At 48.4% G+C, this 17,023-nt stretch overlaps 1 protein-coding gene across 1 annotated transcript; it reads left to right on the top strand.

Moving 5' to 3' along the window:
- The first annotated feature begins 5,642 nt into the window (after positions 1–5,642).
- On the top strand, positions 5,643–11,715 carry Thy1 (Thy-1 cell surface antigen). Its single transcript, XM_027930483.3, has 4 exons — positions 5,643–5,749; positions 9,024–9,078; positions 9,567–9,905; positions 10,401–11,715. Exons 2-4 carry the CDS (start codon positions 9,042–9,044, stop codon positions 10,511–10,513), a joined length of 489 nt encoding a protein of 162 aa, XP_027786284.1. The 5' UTR covers positions 5,643–5,749; positions 9,024–9,041; the 3' UTR covers positions 10,514–11,715.
- Positions 11,716–17,023: the final 5,308 nt, after the last annotated feature.

The raw sequence follows: 17,023 nt of genomic DNA, 5'->3' as shown, positions 1-17,023 counted from the left end.
GGTGGCTGATCCCAAATGGTGACTGATGTGAACTGGGACACCTCAGTTGTCCATGTGGCTAGCTCAGACTTCCTCACACAGCAACCAAATTCCAAGAAGACAAGTAGTCCCTATGTACAAACACTTCTTAGGCTTCTGTTTGCATCATATTTGGTGATGGCCTGTGGGTCAAAGCAAGGCCCAAGGCCATACCCAGAATCCACAAGGAAGGGGATCACATGAAGGGGTGGATACCAGGAGGCATGATGTAGCAATCTGCCATTCCTGGGCCACTCCATTCATAGTTGAAGACTCAGTTCACGCCTCATCTCCTCCAGGAAGCCCTCTTGACAGACTAGACCACCAGCTGGCCCTTTTTTAGACTCCCACAGTACCATATCCACACCTCCTGTTTTCTAATTATCTACATAACCTATCTATACATGTCCTTTCTCATTTTGGAACAAGCCTTTGTCAATCAACAAATATATGAAAAAAATGTTCACATCTCTAGCAATTAGAGAAATGCAAATCAAAACTACTCTAAGATACCATCTCACTCCAGTCAGAATGGCAGCTATTACGAAGACAAACAATAATAAGTGTTGGTGAGGATGTAGGGAAAAAGGCACACTCATACATTGCTGGTGGGACTACAAATTGGTGCAGCCAATCTGGAAAGCAGTATAGAGATTCCTTGGAAAACTTGGAATGGAACCCCCTTTGACCCAGCTATCCTTCTCCACAATCTATACCCAAAGGACTTAAAAACAGCATACTACAGGGACACAGCCACATCAATGTTTATAGCAGCACAATTCACAATAGCTAAACTGTGGAACCAACCTAGATGCCCTTCAGTAGATGAATGGATTAAAAAATGTGGCATATATACACAATGGAATATTACTCAGCAATAAGAGAGAATAAAATCATGGCATTTGCAGGTAAATGGATGCAGTTGGAGAAGATAATGCTAAGTGAAGTTAGCCAAAAAAAAAAAAAAAATGCCAAAAACAAATCCCAAAAAAACAAATGCCAAATGTTTTCTCTGATATAAGGTGACTGACTCATAGTGGAGTAGGGAGAGGGAGCATGGGAGGAATAAACGAACTCTAGATAGGGCAGAGGGGTGGGAGGGGAAGGGAGGGGGCAGGGGATTAGCAATGATGGTGGAATGTGATGGACATCATTATCCGAAGTACATGTATGAAGACATGAATTGGTGTGAACATACTTTATATACAGAGATATGAAAAATTGTATTCTATATGTGTAATAAGAATTGTGATGCATTCTGATATCATATATTTAAAAATTAAAAGCAATTAAAAATAAAAAATAAAACAAAATAAAAAGGAACAAGCCTTTGAGGGCAGATTGTTCTTTTAATCTTCATATTTGTAGGGTTGAGTCCTGTCCTGAAACATTGTTGATGCCAATATGTCTTTTAATTATTTGATGAAGTAAACATCCATGAGTAAAATTTTTAAATAATACCTGTTGAAAATTAAGTTCTATCTCCATTGGTGCTTCCTCCTCTCAACTTATGTATGCTCTGAATCCTAAGAAATAATCTTTATTTTTTATGTTCTATTCTCAAACCATACAACCAGTCTTTGGGGAGGTGACCTCACCTAGAATTAGGAGGTGGCAGGGTGACGAGCAATAGTTCTAAGAGTTTTTAATTCCACAGACTATATTTCTAGAGGAGATTGAGTATCAAGCAAAAGTAGCTAATTTTCTTTCTCCCCTCCCCCAAGTAAGAACATTAAAAATTTATATACCGGGCTGGGGCTATAGCTCAGTGGCAGAACACTTACCTAGTATGTGTGTGGCACTGAGTTTGATCCTGAGCACCGCATTAAAAAAAAAAACTAAACAAATAAAGGCATGTTGTCCACCTACAATTATAATTTTTTAAATGCACATACCATCTACCACAGCCACTTCAGAAAAGTGGAAGATACAACCTTAGAAATGAATTACAGAAAGGACAGGTATGGCCAGGTGCAGTGGTTCACACCTGTAATCCCAGCAACTGGGGAGGCTGAAGCAAGAGGATCCCAGCTTCAGCAACTTAGCAAGGTCCTAAGCAACTTAGTGAGACCTTGACTCAAAATTTTAAAAAAACAAAAAATTAAAAGGGCTGGGAATGTGTCTCAGTGGTTAAGTGCCCCTAGATTTGATCATCCCTGGTAAAGAAAGAAAGAGCAGGTATGTGGTATCAATTAACCCAAAACTGGGTGTAGACTTGACAGCTAAAAAAATCAGGAGGGCCTTAAATGTTTTGACATCTGATAAAATCAGAAGGGAGGGCTAGGGTTGTGGCGCAGTGAAAGAGTGCTCACCTAGCATGCACGAGGCACTGGGTACGATCCCCAGCACCACATAAATATAAAATATTGTGTTCACCTAAAACTTAAGAATAAATATTTTTAAAAATCAGAAGGGAAACACAAGTACTCCTCCCCGTCTGCTGATAAGACCCCTGCTCAAACAATCCTCTTTATTAAGAGGACCAGGCACAGTTCCTGCTTATCCTTGAATAGTGGGCTTCATTTTTCTACCTGCCTTTGGAATTATTCGAACTGCCAATCACACCCTCCAGGAGGAAATGGGGGACATCCTAACTTTTTTGATACTTCAAAGCCTGCCTCCTGCACATGCTATTTCTGAGTGCAAGTCCTGTGTGATAATTCATGGTGTCTGATGTCCTCCTCTGGACTGTGAGTATATGTGACCTACAACCTGCTATTGATCTTACCTGTCTAGGGTGGTGTCATGCATTCAGGCATCCCCATAACCCTAGGGTAGGGACCTTTCCCCCATCAATAGGCTAAAGAGGAGGGGATCCAAACAAGGGTAACCATCTAACAGACATGCCCAGGGTGCCTCACATACTGGACCAGTGAAATAAGTCTAGTAAGGTCTGACGCCCACCCTGGGAACACTGGGGAGCACTATGCATGAAGCCAGGAGATGAGATCCATAGGCCTGGCTCTTTCCCAAAGTATGTGTTTGACTTCTGACAGACTATTTCCCTTCTTGGACTTCAGATCCCCTTTAAAAAACAATGGGGTGACTCTACCACCTCCATGGGTTTACAAGGACATTCTGTGAAACCTGTGAATATGAAGAGGGAATGGCTGGCCATACTTTGTTGCCCTAAAGAAATCTAGCTGGGGCAGCAGGAGATAGTGGGAGAAGGAAAGGCTAAGGAAGCAGCTGGGCAGCCCCAGTGTAGCAGGAACTGTTGCTTTGGCTGGATTCCCTCTTGCTTTTAGCACTCTGACTATCCATTAGGAAGTGGGAGTTTTAAAATCTCCTCCCCTTTATCACCCTGGGTCTGTCCCCAAACCTCATCTCATCCCACTTGAGTCTTTCACTCCATCCCACTGGAGACCTTGTTCAGGCAGAAGCACAGTTACATGCCCTAACAGGCCACTCCCCCTCCCCTTCCTGAAGGCAAAATGCCTAGGGACTCAGAAAGTAGGCCAGGTTCTCTTAACTTTATCAAAGTAGCACAGCAAGGCCTTGTGCCCAGCAACACTCAGAGACGAGGCAGCAGGGTGGGAGATGAAGCACCAAGGGCTTTGGCCAGCCAGAGACCTGATTGGCTGGACCACTGGGTATGGTTAAGAGACCTCTGGGTATTCCCATCTCCAGCTGTGGGTGTGTGTGTGTGTGTGTGTGTGTGTGTGCGCGCGCGTGCACGTGAACAAGAGAAAGCAAGCAAAAAAAGAGTTAGATGCCAAATTGTGTTCTAATAGGAAAAATCCCTGATTTAAGAATCAGAAAACTGCCAAGTAGAAGGAAACACCCCACCATGGAGAGTCAGAGAGGAGGCCAGCATGTCAGGAATGCAGCAGGAAGATGAACAGGAAAGATGGGGTGGTAGGGGTCAGCAGCCAGAGGCCAAGCCATTCCAGGGCCTAAAAATTTTCCCTATGGACAATGAAAAACCAGGTAGACTCATCCTTGCAAAGGGGTTGCCTTAGCAGACAAGCGTTTCATAGTCTGAGACCCTGCAGAGCTTGGGGAAAGTGCAGACTGAGAACTACAGTGAGAGGGGCCTAGGTGGGGGGTGGGGAACTGCAATTTTCATAAAGTTTCTGTAGTTTACCAAAGTGAAACCACCCCCTTTGGACTGGGCTATCTGCAAGGCTCATTCTAGTTGGAGTAGTTCATCACTCTAAGCTCTGGAAGACCACCTAGCTGCTCTCCAAGGGATAAAGAAGAAAATGAAACTCCCACTTGTGTGACAAGGGAGAAAGTCCAACAGTGCCTTTACAGTATTGGAACTACAGTGAAGATGCCAGGGCTGACTTCTATGAAGAAACAGGAGAATGGGCAGGCAGAGAGCTGGAGTGCAGGGTCAGCTCACAGTAAACCATGCCCAGAATTCACACAGGACAGAAGGATCAAATCAATCAAATAAACCTTTATTTTTTAAAAAATGTATTGGCATACTTGTGGGTGGGTGGGCAAGTCATCAGCACCAGATGTGAAAAAAGGACTCCTTCTGGTGACACCACATTGATGGGGTAGCCAGGCCTGGTGGTGCACACCTGTAATCCCAGCTACTCTGTAGGGGGAGGCAGGAGGAGTAGGGGGAGGCAGGAGGATTTCGAGTTCAAGGACATTCTGGGCAAATTAGTGAGACCCAGTCTCAAAATAAAAAGTGCTGTGGAAGCACCTCAGTGGTAAAGTACCTCTGGATTCAATCCCCAGTACTGGGGAAAAAACTGATGAAGTAGAAGAGGTACTCCAGGAAATCAAAAGCTAGGTCTCGGCCTATTCTTTTTCCAGATTTTTCATAGTCTCCACCCCTTTCCCAGAGTTCTCCCTATTTCCTCTCCCACTAGGCTGCCCGCAGCAGAGTGGAATGGCTCAGCACTGAGGGCTTGGGTTCCAAGGCCAGCAACTGGCCAACCCAGAAGTGGGATTGCAGGGGTGAAATGTGACCATTGATGTAAAGTGCCCAGCACAGTGCTTGGTAAAAAACAACACGAGTTTGTCTGAAGGCCAGACAGTTTTCACAAAAGTGAGAGGAACCTACCAGACCTTTGGTTGGGGAGGTGCCAGCACAGGAGGGAGACAGGAGTACCAGACAGCAGAAATAACCCGCAGCCTCCACTGGAGTACCGGAAGCGGGCTGGGCTGGGCTAGGCTGGGAACCAAGAAAGGGTGCAACCCCTACCTTCTTCCAACGGGCTGCTCTAACCCGCTTCCTTTAGAGAGACCGGGACTTTCCCACATAGAAACCTCTCACGGGTGGCTCGGGAGGAAGATGGCCCCAGCCGAGAAGTCAAGAAGGAAGTGTAGCCGACCTCCCTCCTGCATTCCTTACCTTTTGGTTTTCCCACTGATTTCTGAAGACCGTGTCAGAAGAAAGGGTTAGAGCCTTAAAAGGAGAGAATCATTGCGGGGGCTCGGGGAAGCGGCTAACGTTTTTTAGGCTGCCCCACCCTGATCTCAGGGTCCAACACTCTTGTGTCCCTCGCCAAGCCAGCCAGTCACAGGCTGAGGACCCCCCTTCTGCAGCAGTCAGCCACCTTCCCACACCAAGACCCAACCACCTCCTCCCCCCTTCTCTGCCCGCCCCCTCCATCCTTTCCCCACAGCCTCTGATTGGCTGAGCCCTGAGGCCCTCCCTGCTCTCCCTTCTCCCACCCCTGGTGAAAACTGCGGGCTCTTTGCAGGGTGCAGCAACTGGAGGCGGCGGTGCATCCAGAGGAGGCTGCTGCAGCACAGCAACAGAGCGCAGGTGAGAGCTAGAGCCAGGCCGGACCTGGGTCGCAGGGAGAGCCACCAGGTGCCCTTACAAGCCTTCTCAGCCCAAGGCTTCGGGAAACTGAGGGCGCCGGGGAAGGATCTGCTTCCCAGGCCCGGGCGGGAGTGGGACGCGCTGCAGGGTAGCAGCCACGCCGCAGCCCGCCTTTTACGGAAGGCGCTCGGTAGTTTTTACTGCTGGAGGACGGTCATCTGGGGCTGGGGCGCTGGAGAAGAACCGAGAGGAAGGACACTAAAGACAGCCTTTGGTTCTGCTCTCCACCCAGACTCTCCACTGGCTCTCCACCGAGCCCAGTTCGCAAAGGTGGGAGCGGGGCAGAAATGGGGGGAGAAGACAGAGGGTGGCAAGCTACAGGGAATCTCTGTAGGGTGACCTCGCCGCGGGCTGGGTGTGGGGCACCAGAGGTAGGGAAACCGCAGTGCCGCGGGCGGGGACTGGGTGGAAGGCAGGCAGACGGGGGAGGGGAGATCTGAAAAGGATGAGAGAGGGGGAAGGGGAACCTCAATTGAAAAAGGAGAAGATTAGAATACAGAAACCAAGGAAGGGTGGGGCCAGCCGAGCGGGGGCTGGAGAGGGAGGCAGCGCAGGGCTTCTCTGGGTTTGGGCTGCAGGGACACCCAGCAGAGGAAAAAAATAGACTGCCCCTCCTTAACCACTCTCTACCCTCCCTTTGGCTTTACATCCCCCAGCCCCAGCCTCAATGAATTTATTCCCTTTCTTTCTCTGGCCACGCTCCCCCTTCCTCTTCTAGTTCCCAAGCCCGTACTCCTCCTCCGTAACCTAGTGCCCTCAAATCAAAGACCTGCGCCAGCCCAGGCTCCTCAGCTGCAGAGCCCCAGGATTCGGCACGGGGCGGCAGCCGTACCCAGGAAGGAGAGGGCACCCTAGCCTCGCCCGCCCAGGCGCTGAGCGCCAAGTATCCTGGGCTGTGAAAGGCGCTCCCGGAGCCCCCGGGCGCAGGGAACCAACGCAGGGCCTGAGCGCTTTCTCAGGCGCTGGCCCCTCCAGTGACCTCGCGCCCCTCCAGAGACCGCTCTCAGGCTAGCCCTGCTGCGGACAGTCTAGACTACCATTCCTTGTCACCTCGCGAAGATGCTGGTCCAGCCTAGGCTGAAAAAAAAAAAAAAAAAAAAAATATATATATATATATATATATATATATATTTTTTTTTTTTTTTTTTTTTCCTTAAGCTTTAAAAGATAAGGCAAGGAGCCAGTTGAAGCCAGGCTAGAAAACTGCAACCCCTGAAATCCCAGAGCGCTTGACGTTTGGAAGCATTTTTGGCTCTTTTACAGAGAACACTGTTTCTTTCCCTTAAACACATCAGGCAACACCTTAACTGAGCACCCAGTGGAAGCCTATCTCAGAGCTCATTGACCAGACACACCTGACATCATCCCTAGCAATTAGCCTTTCAGGATCATTTATGCAGCAATGTGCTGCCAAATGTTTGTCATTTTTCTAATCCTCCCCAAACCCCATGGGTATCTAAGGCTCAAAAAGAACCTCATTTCTTCATTCATTCAATAAGTATCTTTTGCCAAGCACGTGGCTGGTAATTCCAGCGGGAGGCTGAGGCAGGAGGATCGCAAGTTCAAAGCCAGCCTCAGCAATTTATCAAGGCCCTGAGCAACTCAAGACCCTGTCTCTAAATAAAATGATTTTTTTTTAAAGTGCTGGGGATGTGAGTTAGTGGTTAAGCGCCCCTGGGTTCAATCCCTGGTACCAATAAATAAATAAATATCTTTTGAATATCTGTTAATATACCAGGAAATATTCTAGATATTGGTAAAAATTTTTTCGAACAAATGGAAATAAGTCTCTGAATGAGGAAATTTTGTTCAATTGCTCATTAGAGTTTTCATTTTGAAAGACAAAAAGAGTCTTGGAGATTTGGTTACACAGCAATGTGAATGTACTAAACCTTAATGAATTGAACCCTTCAAAAAATGGTCAAGCAGGGCATAGTGGCATAGGCCTGTAATCCCAGCGGCTCAGGAGGCTGAAACAGGAGGATGGCGGGTTCAAAGCCAGTCTCATCAATGACGAGGCACTAAGCAATTCCTGTCTCTAAATAAAATACATAATAGGGCTGGGGATGTGGTTGAGTGCCCCTGAGCTCAATCCCTGGTCCAAAAAAAAAAAGGTCAGGAGGACTGAGGATGCAGCTCAGTAGTAGAATGCTTGCCTGGCATAATTGAGAGCCTGAGTTCAATCTTAGACACCATAAAAAAATAAAAAATTGACTAAGAGCCTACCACCATGGCGCACACCTTTAATCCCAACAACTCAGATGCTGAGGCAGGAAGATTACAAGTAGGCCAGGTAGGCAACTTAGTGAGACTCTGTCTCTAAAAATAAAAAGAAGGGGGAAAAAGACTGGAGGTGTAGCTCAATGGTAAGTACTCCTGGGTTCGATCCCTAGTACACCACTGCCAAAAATGGTTAAGATAGTAAATGTTATATATATTTTTTATCAAATTAAACTTTTAAAAAATTAAATAGTGAGTCCTGCCCTCATAGGTCTTACATTCCTGGGGGAAAAAAAAAAAAAAAGTGGTAAAGATAAATTCATCTAGCTGGGTGCACTGTAATCCCAGCAACTTTCGACTGAGGCAGGAAGATCACAAATTCAAGGTTGCAAGTTTGAGGCCTGCCTTGGCAATTTAGTGGGATCCTGTTTCAAAGTAAAAATTTTAAAAGGGCTGGGGCTGAATGAAGTGGCACATACCAGGAATGCCAGAGATTGGGGAAGAGGAGGCAAGAGGATAGTGAATTCAAAGCCAGCCTCAGCAACTTAGCCATGCTCTAAGCAATTTAGGGAGACCCTGTCTCAAAATATAAAAAGGGTTGGGGATGTGGCTCAGTGGTAGAGTGCCCCTGGTTCAGTCCCTGGTGGGGGGCGGGGGGCTAGGGGAGTAACTCAGTAGTAGAGCACCCCAGGTTAAGTCCCCAGCACCACAAACTTAAATAATAAAGTCAAAGGAGGAAGCTCTACTAGGAAGTGCTCGGCGGTCAAGCACAGACACACCATTCCAGGGTGCGTTCTCCTGCCTCCTTGCTGTGCTTGAGGGGGAAAGAGCAAGGGCAGTTCCACCTTCTGAGAAAAATGGGGAGAGGAAGAGGGATGGAGGGAGGGGCTTAGATGTCCACCATGTTCCCCAGGAGCCCATGTCCTAGCAGTAAGTATGGGCACACTTGCCCCATCTCTTGGCTGATTCCCATCTCGTCCCACCCCATATCCAGGACTGAGCTCGTGGCACCATGAACCCGGCCATCGGCATCGCTGTCCTGCTGGCAGGTACTGGGCAAGGGACAGGGCTAGCATTCTAGGCATACTGGCTTATCCTTCAGAGAAGCTAATATCTTTCTTGCAACCTCAGAAAGTGCAGGTGACTGAAGGACAGAGGGCTCTTTTTCATCCCAAGTCACTCGACCTAGTGACCTGCGGACTGCCAGAGGTGGTCTTCAGAAACATCCTTTGAGCCCTGCCCCATACTAGTGAACTGGACTCTCTGATGAGGAATAAGACCCTCACTGGTCCCCCAAGACCTCCTGTCCTTGAAACACACACACACACACAAGACCGAGGGCTCACACAGACTAGGGAGGGAGTCTGGAGTCTGGCAGGGTGGACTGTCCCTCTAGGACTCCTGGTTTGGGAGGAAGCACTCAATGAGTGACCCCTATGTTCTGCTGAGCCTGGCCCATGTCTACTCTTAATGTGGGTGGGAGGCCCCCTGCTCTGTCAGCTCTCCCCCAATTCGAAGGGGGCACTGCTGGTGCCAGTCTTGCAGGTATCCCGAGGGCAGAAGGTGACCAGCCTAACGGCCTGCCTGGTGAACCAGAGCCTCCGTCTGGACTGCCACCATGAGAATACCACCACCTCGCCCATCCAGTACGAATTCAGCCTGACCCGTGAGAAAAAGAAGCACGTGCTCTTTGGCACCGTGGGGGTACCCGAGCACTCATACCGCTCCCGGACCAACTTCACCAGCAAGTACAACATGAAGGTCCTCTACTTAGCTGACTTCACCAACAAGGATGAGGGGATCTACACGTGCGAACTCCGCCTCTCCGGTCAGCCTCAAACCATGCCCCAGTCACAGAACATCTCTGTGCTCAGAGGTGAGACAAGTCCCCAAACAAGGCTGAGAACAACCAGGCTGGTGAGGACAGCAGTTAGTGTCCTTAGCTAGCTGGAAAGGCAAGGAGCCCATAGCTCCCTTCCCCTCTCCCTACTGCTGCCTGGTCCCCTGGGGTGCCATTGCCTTCAGTGTGGATGGGAGAAGAGCAGCCTGTCAGACAGCAAGAGCAGTGTAGTAGCCACTTCTACTGCAACTACAGACATTTGGCCTCCCAACCCTTTCCTCCACCTGGAAAGCAGAAATGACCTTACCTCCCTCACCTAGTTTTCTTGTGATGATGTTTACCAAGATTTTCATAAGATATGTGTTCAAGGGGCTCAGAAATCTGCAAATGGGAAAGACAGTTGATTCTTCTAGACCAGCTTGGTCTAGCTAACAATCATGGCACCAATTCCTCTGAAGGGAACACACTCTTACTTTGGGCCTTTCCCTGCCTGAGTCCTGTTCCCTCCCCCACCCCATTCTCTCTTCACAGACAAGCTGGTCAAGTGTGAGGGCATAAGCCTGCTGGCTCAGAATACCTCATGGCTGCTGCTGCTCCTGCTCTCACTCTCCCTCCTCCAGGCCACGGATTTCATTTCCCTGTGACTGGTTGGGCCCATGGAGGACACAGGAAGCCTCAGGGCCCAGTGCAGAGAAGGTCCTGCTTCTCTGAGTTGGCTGACCCTCTCCTCCCAGTCCCTCTCACACCTTGGGGAGAAATGGGGACCCCACCCCTTGTAAGGAATCCCAGTGCTGCATGCCATCATCCACCCACCTAACCCACTGCCACTTCACCCTCTCCGCACGCCACTGGCTGTCTTTTTGTACTCTTTGTTCCAGAGCTGCTTCTGTCTGGTTTATTTAGGGTTTATCCTTCCTTTTCTTTGGGAGTTTGTGACAAGGGAAGCCAGGGTAGGAGACCTGGTGGAGAGTGAGATCATGTGACCAGTAGAGGGTACCAGTCTCTGGGTGAGTCTATCCACACCTACCAGAACCACAGGCCTGGGACAACCTGGACAGGGAGGGGGTGGGGTGTGTCTGGGTCTGGCAGATATGCTCTGTTCTGAGACCTAGCACCTCAAGACCCTGGTGTGAGGGCACCGCCCAGCATGTGTAGTCCATGGCGTGAGGGTGAGAACTGAGCGTCTCCAGGAACATTCTCAGCCACAGCAAAAAAGCCACCCTCTTGCCACAGCAGAAGTCTCCTAGGGACGTTGGGCCAGAGGCCTGATCCAGTGGAGATGCAGAGTCGGCCAGAAGCAGCAGCACAAAATGGAGGGGTGGAGAAGCGGGTGGGAGGTGAGAGCGCATCACCCCTCCACAGTGAAAGACGCTGAAATGTGAGGCTGCTGTCCCTCACTGCTGCAGCCTACAGTTGTGAGGGTGGCAGAGGAGGACAAACCCCTTCCTGGATTGTCCCAAGCTCCCAAGAGCTTCCAGATCACTAACCTGCAGGCTCTGCAGGGAGGAAGGAGAGAGTCCCAGAGCCTCAGAGCTTGGCCCAAGTTCCGAAGGGAGGCTCTTCTTTCCCTTGCCCATAAGTGCCAGCCCCTGCTGGCTGGGCCCTGAGCCCCCAGACAGCCCCTGCCCCGCAGACTTGCCTCCTCGGGAACCGAGGGGGGCCCAAGGCAGGCCATGGAGTGAGACCCTGAAGTAGCACACTCCTTGGGAGACGGCTTTTCCCAACACCCAGCTCCCCACCCGGCAGCTCTGCCTGTCCCGTGACTGTGTATAGTGCCACCACAGCTTAATGGCATCTCATTGAGGAAAAAGCAAACTGCACAATAAAACCAAGCCTCTGGAGTCTGTCCTTGTGTCCATCTCTGCTTTTGCAGTCCCCGGGCTGCTTCTTCCCTTGGCTGGGGATCTCCGTGGGCTAGAGATCTGAGGAGACCCTGGGGGACACAAGCCCTTCCTCTTTCCTTGTCTTCTCCCCTCCCACCACTCTCTGCAAACCCCATCCTCAGGGACATGCCTCTGCAGGCTGGGCTTCTTTTCAGAATAACTCTAATAAGACATATTTGCCCAGATAAATGGAAGTTCCCTCTTTGCTGACTCACCTGGCTGCAACAAGGGACCCACCTGCCAATGTGTGGGCCGAGCCTCGCAACCCTGGCTCTGCAAGCAGCTTTGCATGAGCAAGTGCTGAGGCATGCAGTCTGCTTTTTCTTCTCACCTTGTTTGTTCAGAAATGCCCCCTGAGTCCCATTTACCATTGAGAAGGCAGACACTGGAGCACAGGAGGGAGGTTTGGTGGGAGATGTCCATGCCATCAAGGTGACAGGACCGGCATGAATTCTTCAACCCAAAAGGCAATAATAGCCAAAGAAAGGGTGGGAGCCAAATACTGTCCCCCTGAATTGGAAAGGTAACAAAGCCTCACCCCTGTCTCCCGCCCCTGAGAGTAATGAGTAAAATACGAACAAGTATCAGGGTCATCCTGGGACTGGGGCTCCATTGCTGCGAGTTAGCGAGGCAGCCACGCCAGCCTGCCCCACTCTGCCAGGGAATGTGGGGGAGGAGGCTGACTCATTTGATATTTAGCACTGGATAGGATGGTTCTCTCTGAGCATTTTTCTTAAAGGCTCACATCTAAATTAATGCCACTTGCTCCCACTCTTCCACTACCTCCCGCCAACGCCTATGCCCTGCATTGGCCCCTCTGGTGACCATGTCCAAAATAAAGCAGAAGAAACTTCCCATCACAGAACACGAGACTGCAGGGCAGTCAGCTGATGCAGCCAGCCCTGAGCTCTCTGGGGACGGGACACCCTTGTGACCCTGGTTCTTGCTCAGCACTCCTGGGGCTAGGAAAGAAGACTTGGTGAGAAGAGACATCAAGGGGGAATGGAGTTCAGATGCCAAGTTCAGGGTAGTGAGAGATCAAACTCAAATGTCTTTCAGGAAAGAATTGGGAGGCCAGGTGTGAAGCCCCATCTGAGAGGCCAGTGTGTGACCCTGGCACCTGCATGATGCCTCCTCTATGCCTTTTGTCACACCTGACACTATCTCCCTGAAGCTTAACAACACTCTTAGACAGGGGCCCCAGAGATGGGACTGCCCGCTGCAATCATCTCAGGGGAGCATCCCTGAGGCATGGAGCAGGTAGGGTTAGCCTAAGGAGGCCAGCAGAGGACGATGGACTATGGGAAGGCAGGAAAGGTGAAGGAAGAGGTCTTCAGACCTCACAACACAAACCAACCCAGAAAGACCAGGCCATGAGCAGGTGGCCACAGGCTTTTAGAGGCAGGCCTCTCTGATCAGGCCAGCAGGTCTGTGGAGGCCGTGGGACATCTATGGTGACAGTATTTAGAAAGGACATGAAAACTGCAAATTCAGGGAAGAGATGGACATCATTCCAAGGGAGCAGGAGGATGTTTGTCACAGGTCCCCTGATGCTGTGCAGATTTCTTTCTTTTTTTATATTTTATTAGTTGTTGTTGGACCTTTATTTATTTTTATGCAGTGCTGAGGACTGAACCCAGTGCCTCACACATGCTAGGCGAGTGCTCTACCACTGAGCCTCAACCGCAGCCTGAGTGTAGATTTCTTGGTTGGCCAGTGAAAATCCCCATGTCTCATGAAGACACATTTGCCAAAGACATGGCCCCACCCACCTTTTTGCTGCTCCTCACCTCTTTCCCACCTGGCTCTTTAGCCACACTATTTCCTACCTTATGGTCTAGAATTCTTGCCCAAGAGCATCAGATGCCCCTCTGAATCCCCAGTTTGGATTAGACGATTCACTGACGACAGCTGCACAGGGTGCCAGGGTAGGCTCTCCCTGACTTCCAGGAACTCCCTTGGGCAGGGAAAGGGATCTCCAGGAGACATGGGGAGACTTTCACGGGCCTACCAAGAAATCTGCACAGCATCAGGGGACCTATGATACACATTCTCTTACTTCCTTGGCAGGACATCTGTCTTCTCCCTGAATTTGCAGTTTTCATACTGGGGAGGGCATATGTGTCTTCACATGTGAAAAAAGCAAATCCTGAGTGAACTCATTTCCTCTTTCATTGGTACGAGAACACTGAGTCTGGATTCCTTCAGATTCCTGGCAAGGTGTGAGGGCTGTTGGCTCTCTTCTGCTCCATCCAGGAGGGTTTTGGAACAAAGGTAGGACAAATTTCCTGCCCAGATTCTTGGCCTCAGGAGACTATTAGGCCCAGAATGACCCCCACCCTTCAAGGAGAAACAGCTTGTATAGATTTGCAAAAAGAAGGCCTGGAAGCAGGAGGAGGTGTGGAATTGGATGCAGACTATGGAGGGCAGGTGGACCAATGGCAGACTACCATGAAGGCTGCGTGGGGCTCCAGGAAGAGCCTGCCCAGCCGTGGGGTCAGGGAATCCTGGCAGTGGGTATGGCCTGGTGGAAGCCATCCACCAGTTATGCATAAAGCAGTTTCCTAAATTCAATGGAACTTGAACTGGATGACACTAAAAGATCCTAGTCACTAGGCTTCAGAACTTCCTTTCAATAATTATTAAAATAAGATGGTTGGGCAGGAATCACTTATTTATGCAACCTGAAATGCACCTGCTTCCATGCTCAGGGATAAAAGACATCCCCTGGGGGGCTGGGATTGTGGCTCAGTGGCAGGGCACTCGCCTAGCATGCATGAGGCACTGGGTTCGATCCTCAGCACCACATAAATATAAAATAAAAGATATTGTGTCCACCTAAAACTAAAAAATAAATATTTTTTTTTAAAAAGACATCCCCTGGCTGAGAGTCCAAACTCCAGGAAGCAAGGAATTGGTTTCAGTGCAGTGACCAGTGCCTTGAGGCAGGGAAGAAATGGCAAACACTGGGGAGGAGAGGATCCCCAACATGCCTTCTCTTCTTTCTCAGCAGTAGGACCTACAAATTAAAACTGAAATATGTGGCCCAAAATGAAGACCACATCTCCCAACTTCCTTGCTGCAGGATGAACCTATATTGCTAGGCTCTGTTCAACCGGACATAAGTACAAAATAAATGTAATTTCTATGAAGTGCTCTAAGAGAGAGAAAATTTGCCTTTCTCCCCATTTCATGTTCATATCAGCGGGAATGTATAACTGGAGTAGCCATCTTGAACTTTGAGATGGCAAACTGTGTGTTACAAATGATGAAGCATAAACAGGAGCCTGGTTCCTTAGTGATAATGAACCTTCTTATTTAGGCTACTATTATTTGAGGTTTTTCTACACTCACAGCTAAACCTAAAATCACCTTTAAAAGAAGCCACTGCTTAACACCACTGAACTGAACACATAACTGGGTGTATAGTTCAGTAGTGGCTAGCATGCATGAGGCCCTGGGTTCAACCTCTGGTACTGGAAAAAAAAAATAGCTACCTGAACTATACACTTAAAAGTAGGTAAGATGTTCTACTACAAAATAAATTAATTAATAAATTTAGAAAAAAAGTGGGTAAGATGGCAAGTTTTGATTGAAAAAAGGAAGCCTAAAGTCATATTCCTGGAGACAAAATGCAGAATGAAAGTTGCCAGGGGTTGAGACGGAACAGAAATGGGGAGTTATAGGGTTCTGTGGATGAACTGTGGTGATGTAATACAACAATGTGAATGTATTTAACACTGCTATACTTTATTTTTAAAGAGAGTTGAGATGGCAAAATTTTTGTTAAATATGTTTTACACAATTAAAAACTATACAAAATAGACAGAACCCCACCTTGAAGAGGACAGTGGAACTCTGGGCGCTAGTGGAACCATAGACTGAAACCTCTGAAACCAAAATGAGCCAAAATAAATCTTTCCCCTTTGTAGGCTGTTTATCTTATTTGGTTATCTTATTTTGTCACAGTGATGAAAAGCTGACTAACACACCCAATAGAACTTATTTTCCCAGTGTCATGCTGCACCCCTGTAACTCTAGCAACTCAGGGGTCTGAGGCAGAAGATTCTCAAGTTCAAGACCAGCTTGGGAAACGTAGTGAGACCCTGCCTCAAAAAAAAAAAAAAAGTCTTTAAAAGAGCTGGAAATGGGTTCAGTGGTAAAGTACTTGCCTAGCATGCACAAGGCCCTGGTTCTACTCCCAGCACCTAAAAAAAAAGAAAAGTAAGGGAATCTTATACTCTAGACTGGGAAATGGACATTAAGCAAGAAAACCAATAAATACATCCATTAATTATAGATTTATGCTTTTTTTAATTTGCATCTTTTTTTAAATCTTTAATTAATCTATTTATTTTTATGTGGTGCTGAGTAAGGATCAAACCCAGGGCCTCCCCCAGGCTAAAGGAACAATCTAGGCTATGCTCTACTGCTGAGCCACAACCCCAGGCCCTCCCCACTCCATTTGCATTTTTAAAGACTACTTTGGCTTGTGAAGAAAGTGCTGTAGGAGTGTAAGAAAGGACATCAGCTAACTTGCTGCAGCAGTCCAGGCCAGAAATGATGAGAGCTTAGACTAGAGCTGGCCTAGGTAGCTGACAAGGCATGATGCAATCCTATTTTGAATATATTTTGAAATAGAACCAATAGGACTTACCTACAGATTTGATGTTGAAAAACAGATGACACTTTAGTTAGGTTAATCAGAGAGAGCCTGAGGGGCTGGCCTCTGAGCTGAGGCCTGAAAAAGAACAAAAAGCCAGCCACTGAGGACTGCTGGAGGCACAAGGTGGAGGGAACAGTCAGGGTCACTCAAGGCCTGAAGACAAGGAGGGGTCTGAGATGTCATTAAAGAGGGAGACACTGCTGGGTACAGAAGCACATACCTGTGTCCCAGCCACTCAGAAGGCTGGGACGTGAGGATCACAAGTGCAAGGTCAGCCTGGGCAACACAGCAAGATCCTGTCTCAAAAATATATAAATGGGACTGGGGTTGTGGCTCAGTGGCAGAGCGCTTGCCTTGTACATGTGAGGCGCTGGGTTCAATCCTCAGCACCACATAAAAAATGAATAAATAAAATAAAGATATTGTGTCCATCTACAACTAAAAAAATCTTTAAATAAATAAATAAATGGGCTGGGGATGTAGCTCTGTGGTAGAATGTTTGCCTTGCATCTGCAGAGTTCTGGTTTCAATCCTCAGTACTGCAAAAAAGGAAAGAAAGAAAGAGAAAGAGAGAGAGAGAGAAAGAAGAAAGGAAGGAAGGAAAT

This window comes from Marmota flaviventris, chromosome 9 (assembly GCF_047511675.1).
Source record: "Marmota flaviventris isolate mMarFla1 chromosome 9, mMarFla1.hap1, whole genome shotgun sequence".
Taxonomy (NCBI): domain Eukaryota; kingdom Metazoa; phylum Chordata; class Mammalia; order Rodentia; family Sciuridae; genus Marmota; species Marmota flaviventris.
Note: the sequence above shows the minus strand (reverse complement) of the source record. Positions and strands in the feature narration are given on the sequence as shown.

Excerpts from the sequence above, each read along its gene's own strand:
- Thy1 (XM_027930483.3), top strand. The coding sequence starts at position 9,042 with ATGAACCCGGCCATCGGCATCGCTGTCCTGCTGGCAG. Across the intron at positions 9,079-9,566 it reads CATCGCTGTCCTGCTGGCAG|TCTTGCAGGTATCCCGAGGG; the intron begins GTACTGGGCAAG and ends TGCTGGTGCCAG. Across the intron at positions 9,906-10,400 it reads GAACATCTCTGTGCTCAGAG|ACAAGCTGGTCAAGTGTGAG; the intron begins GTGAGACAAGTC and ends CTCTCTTCACAG.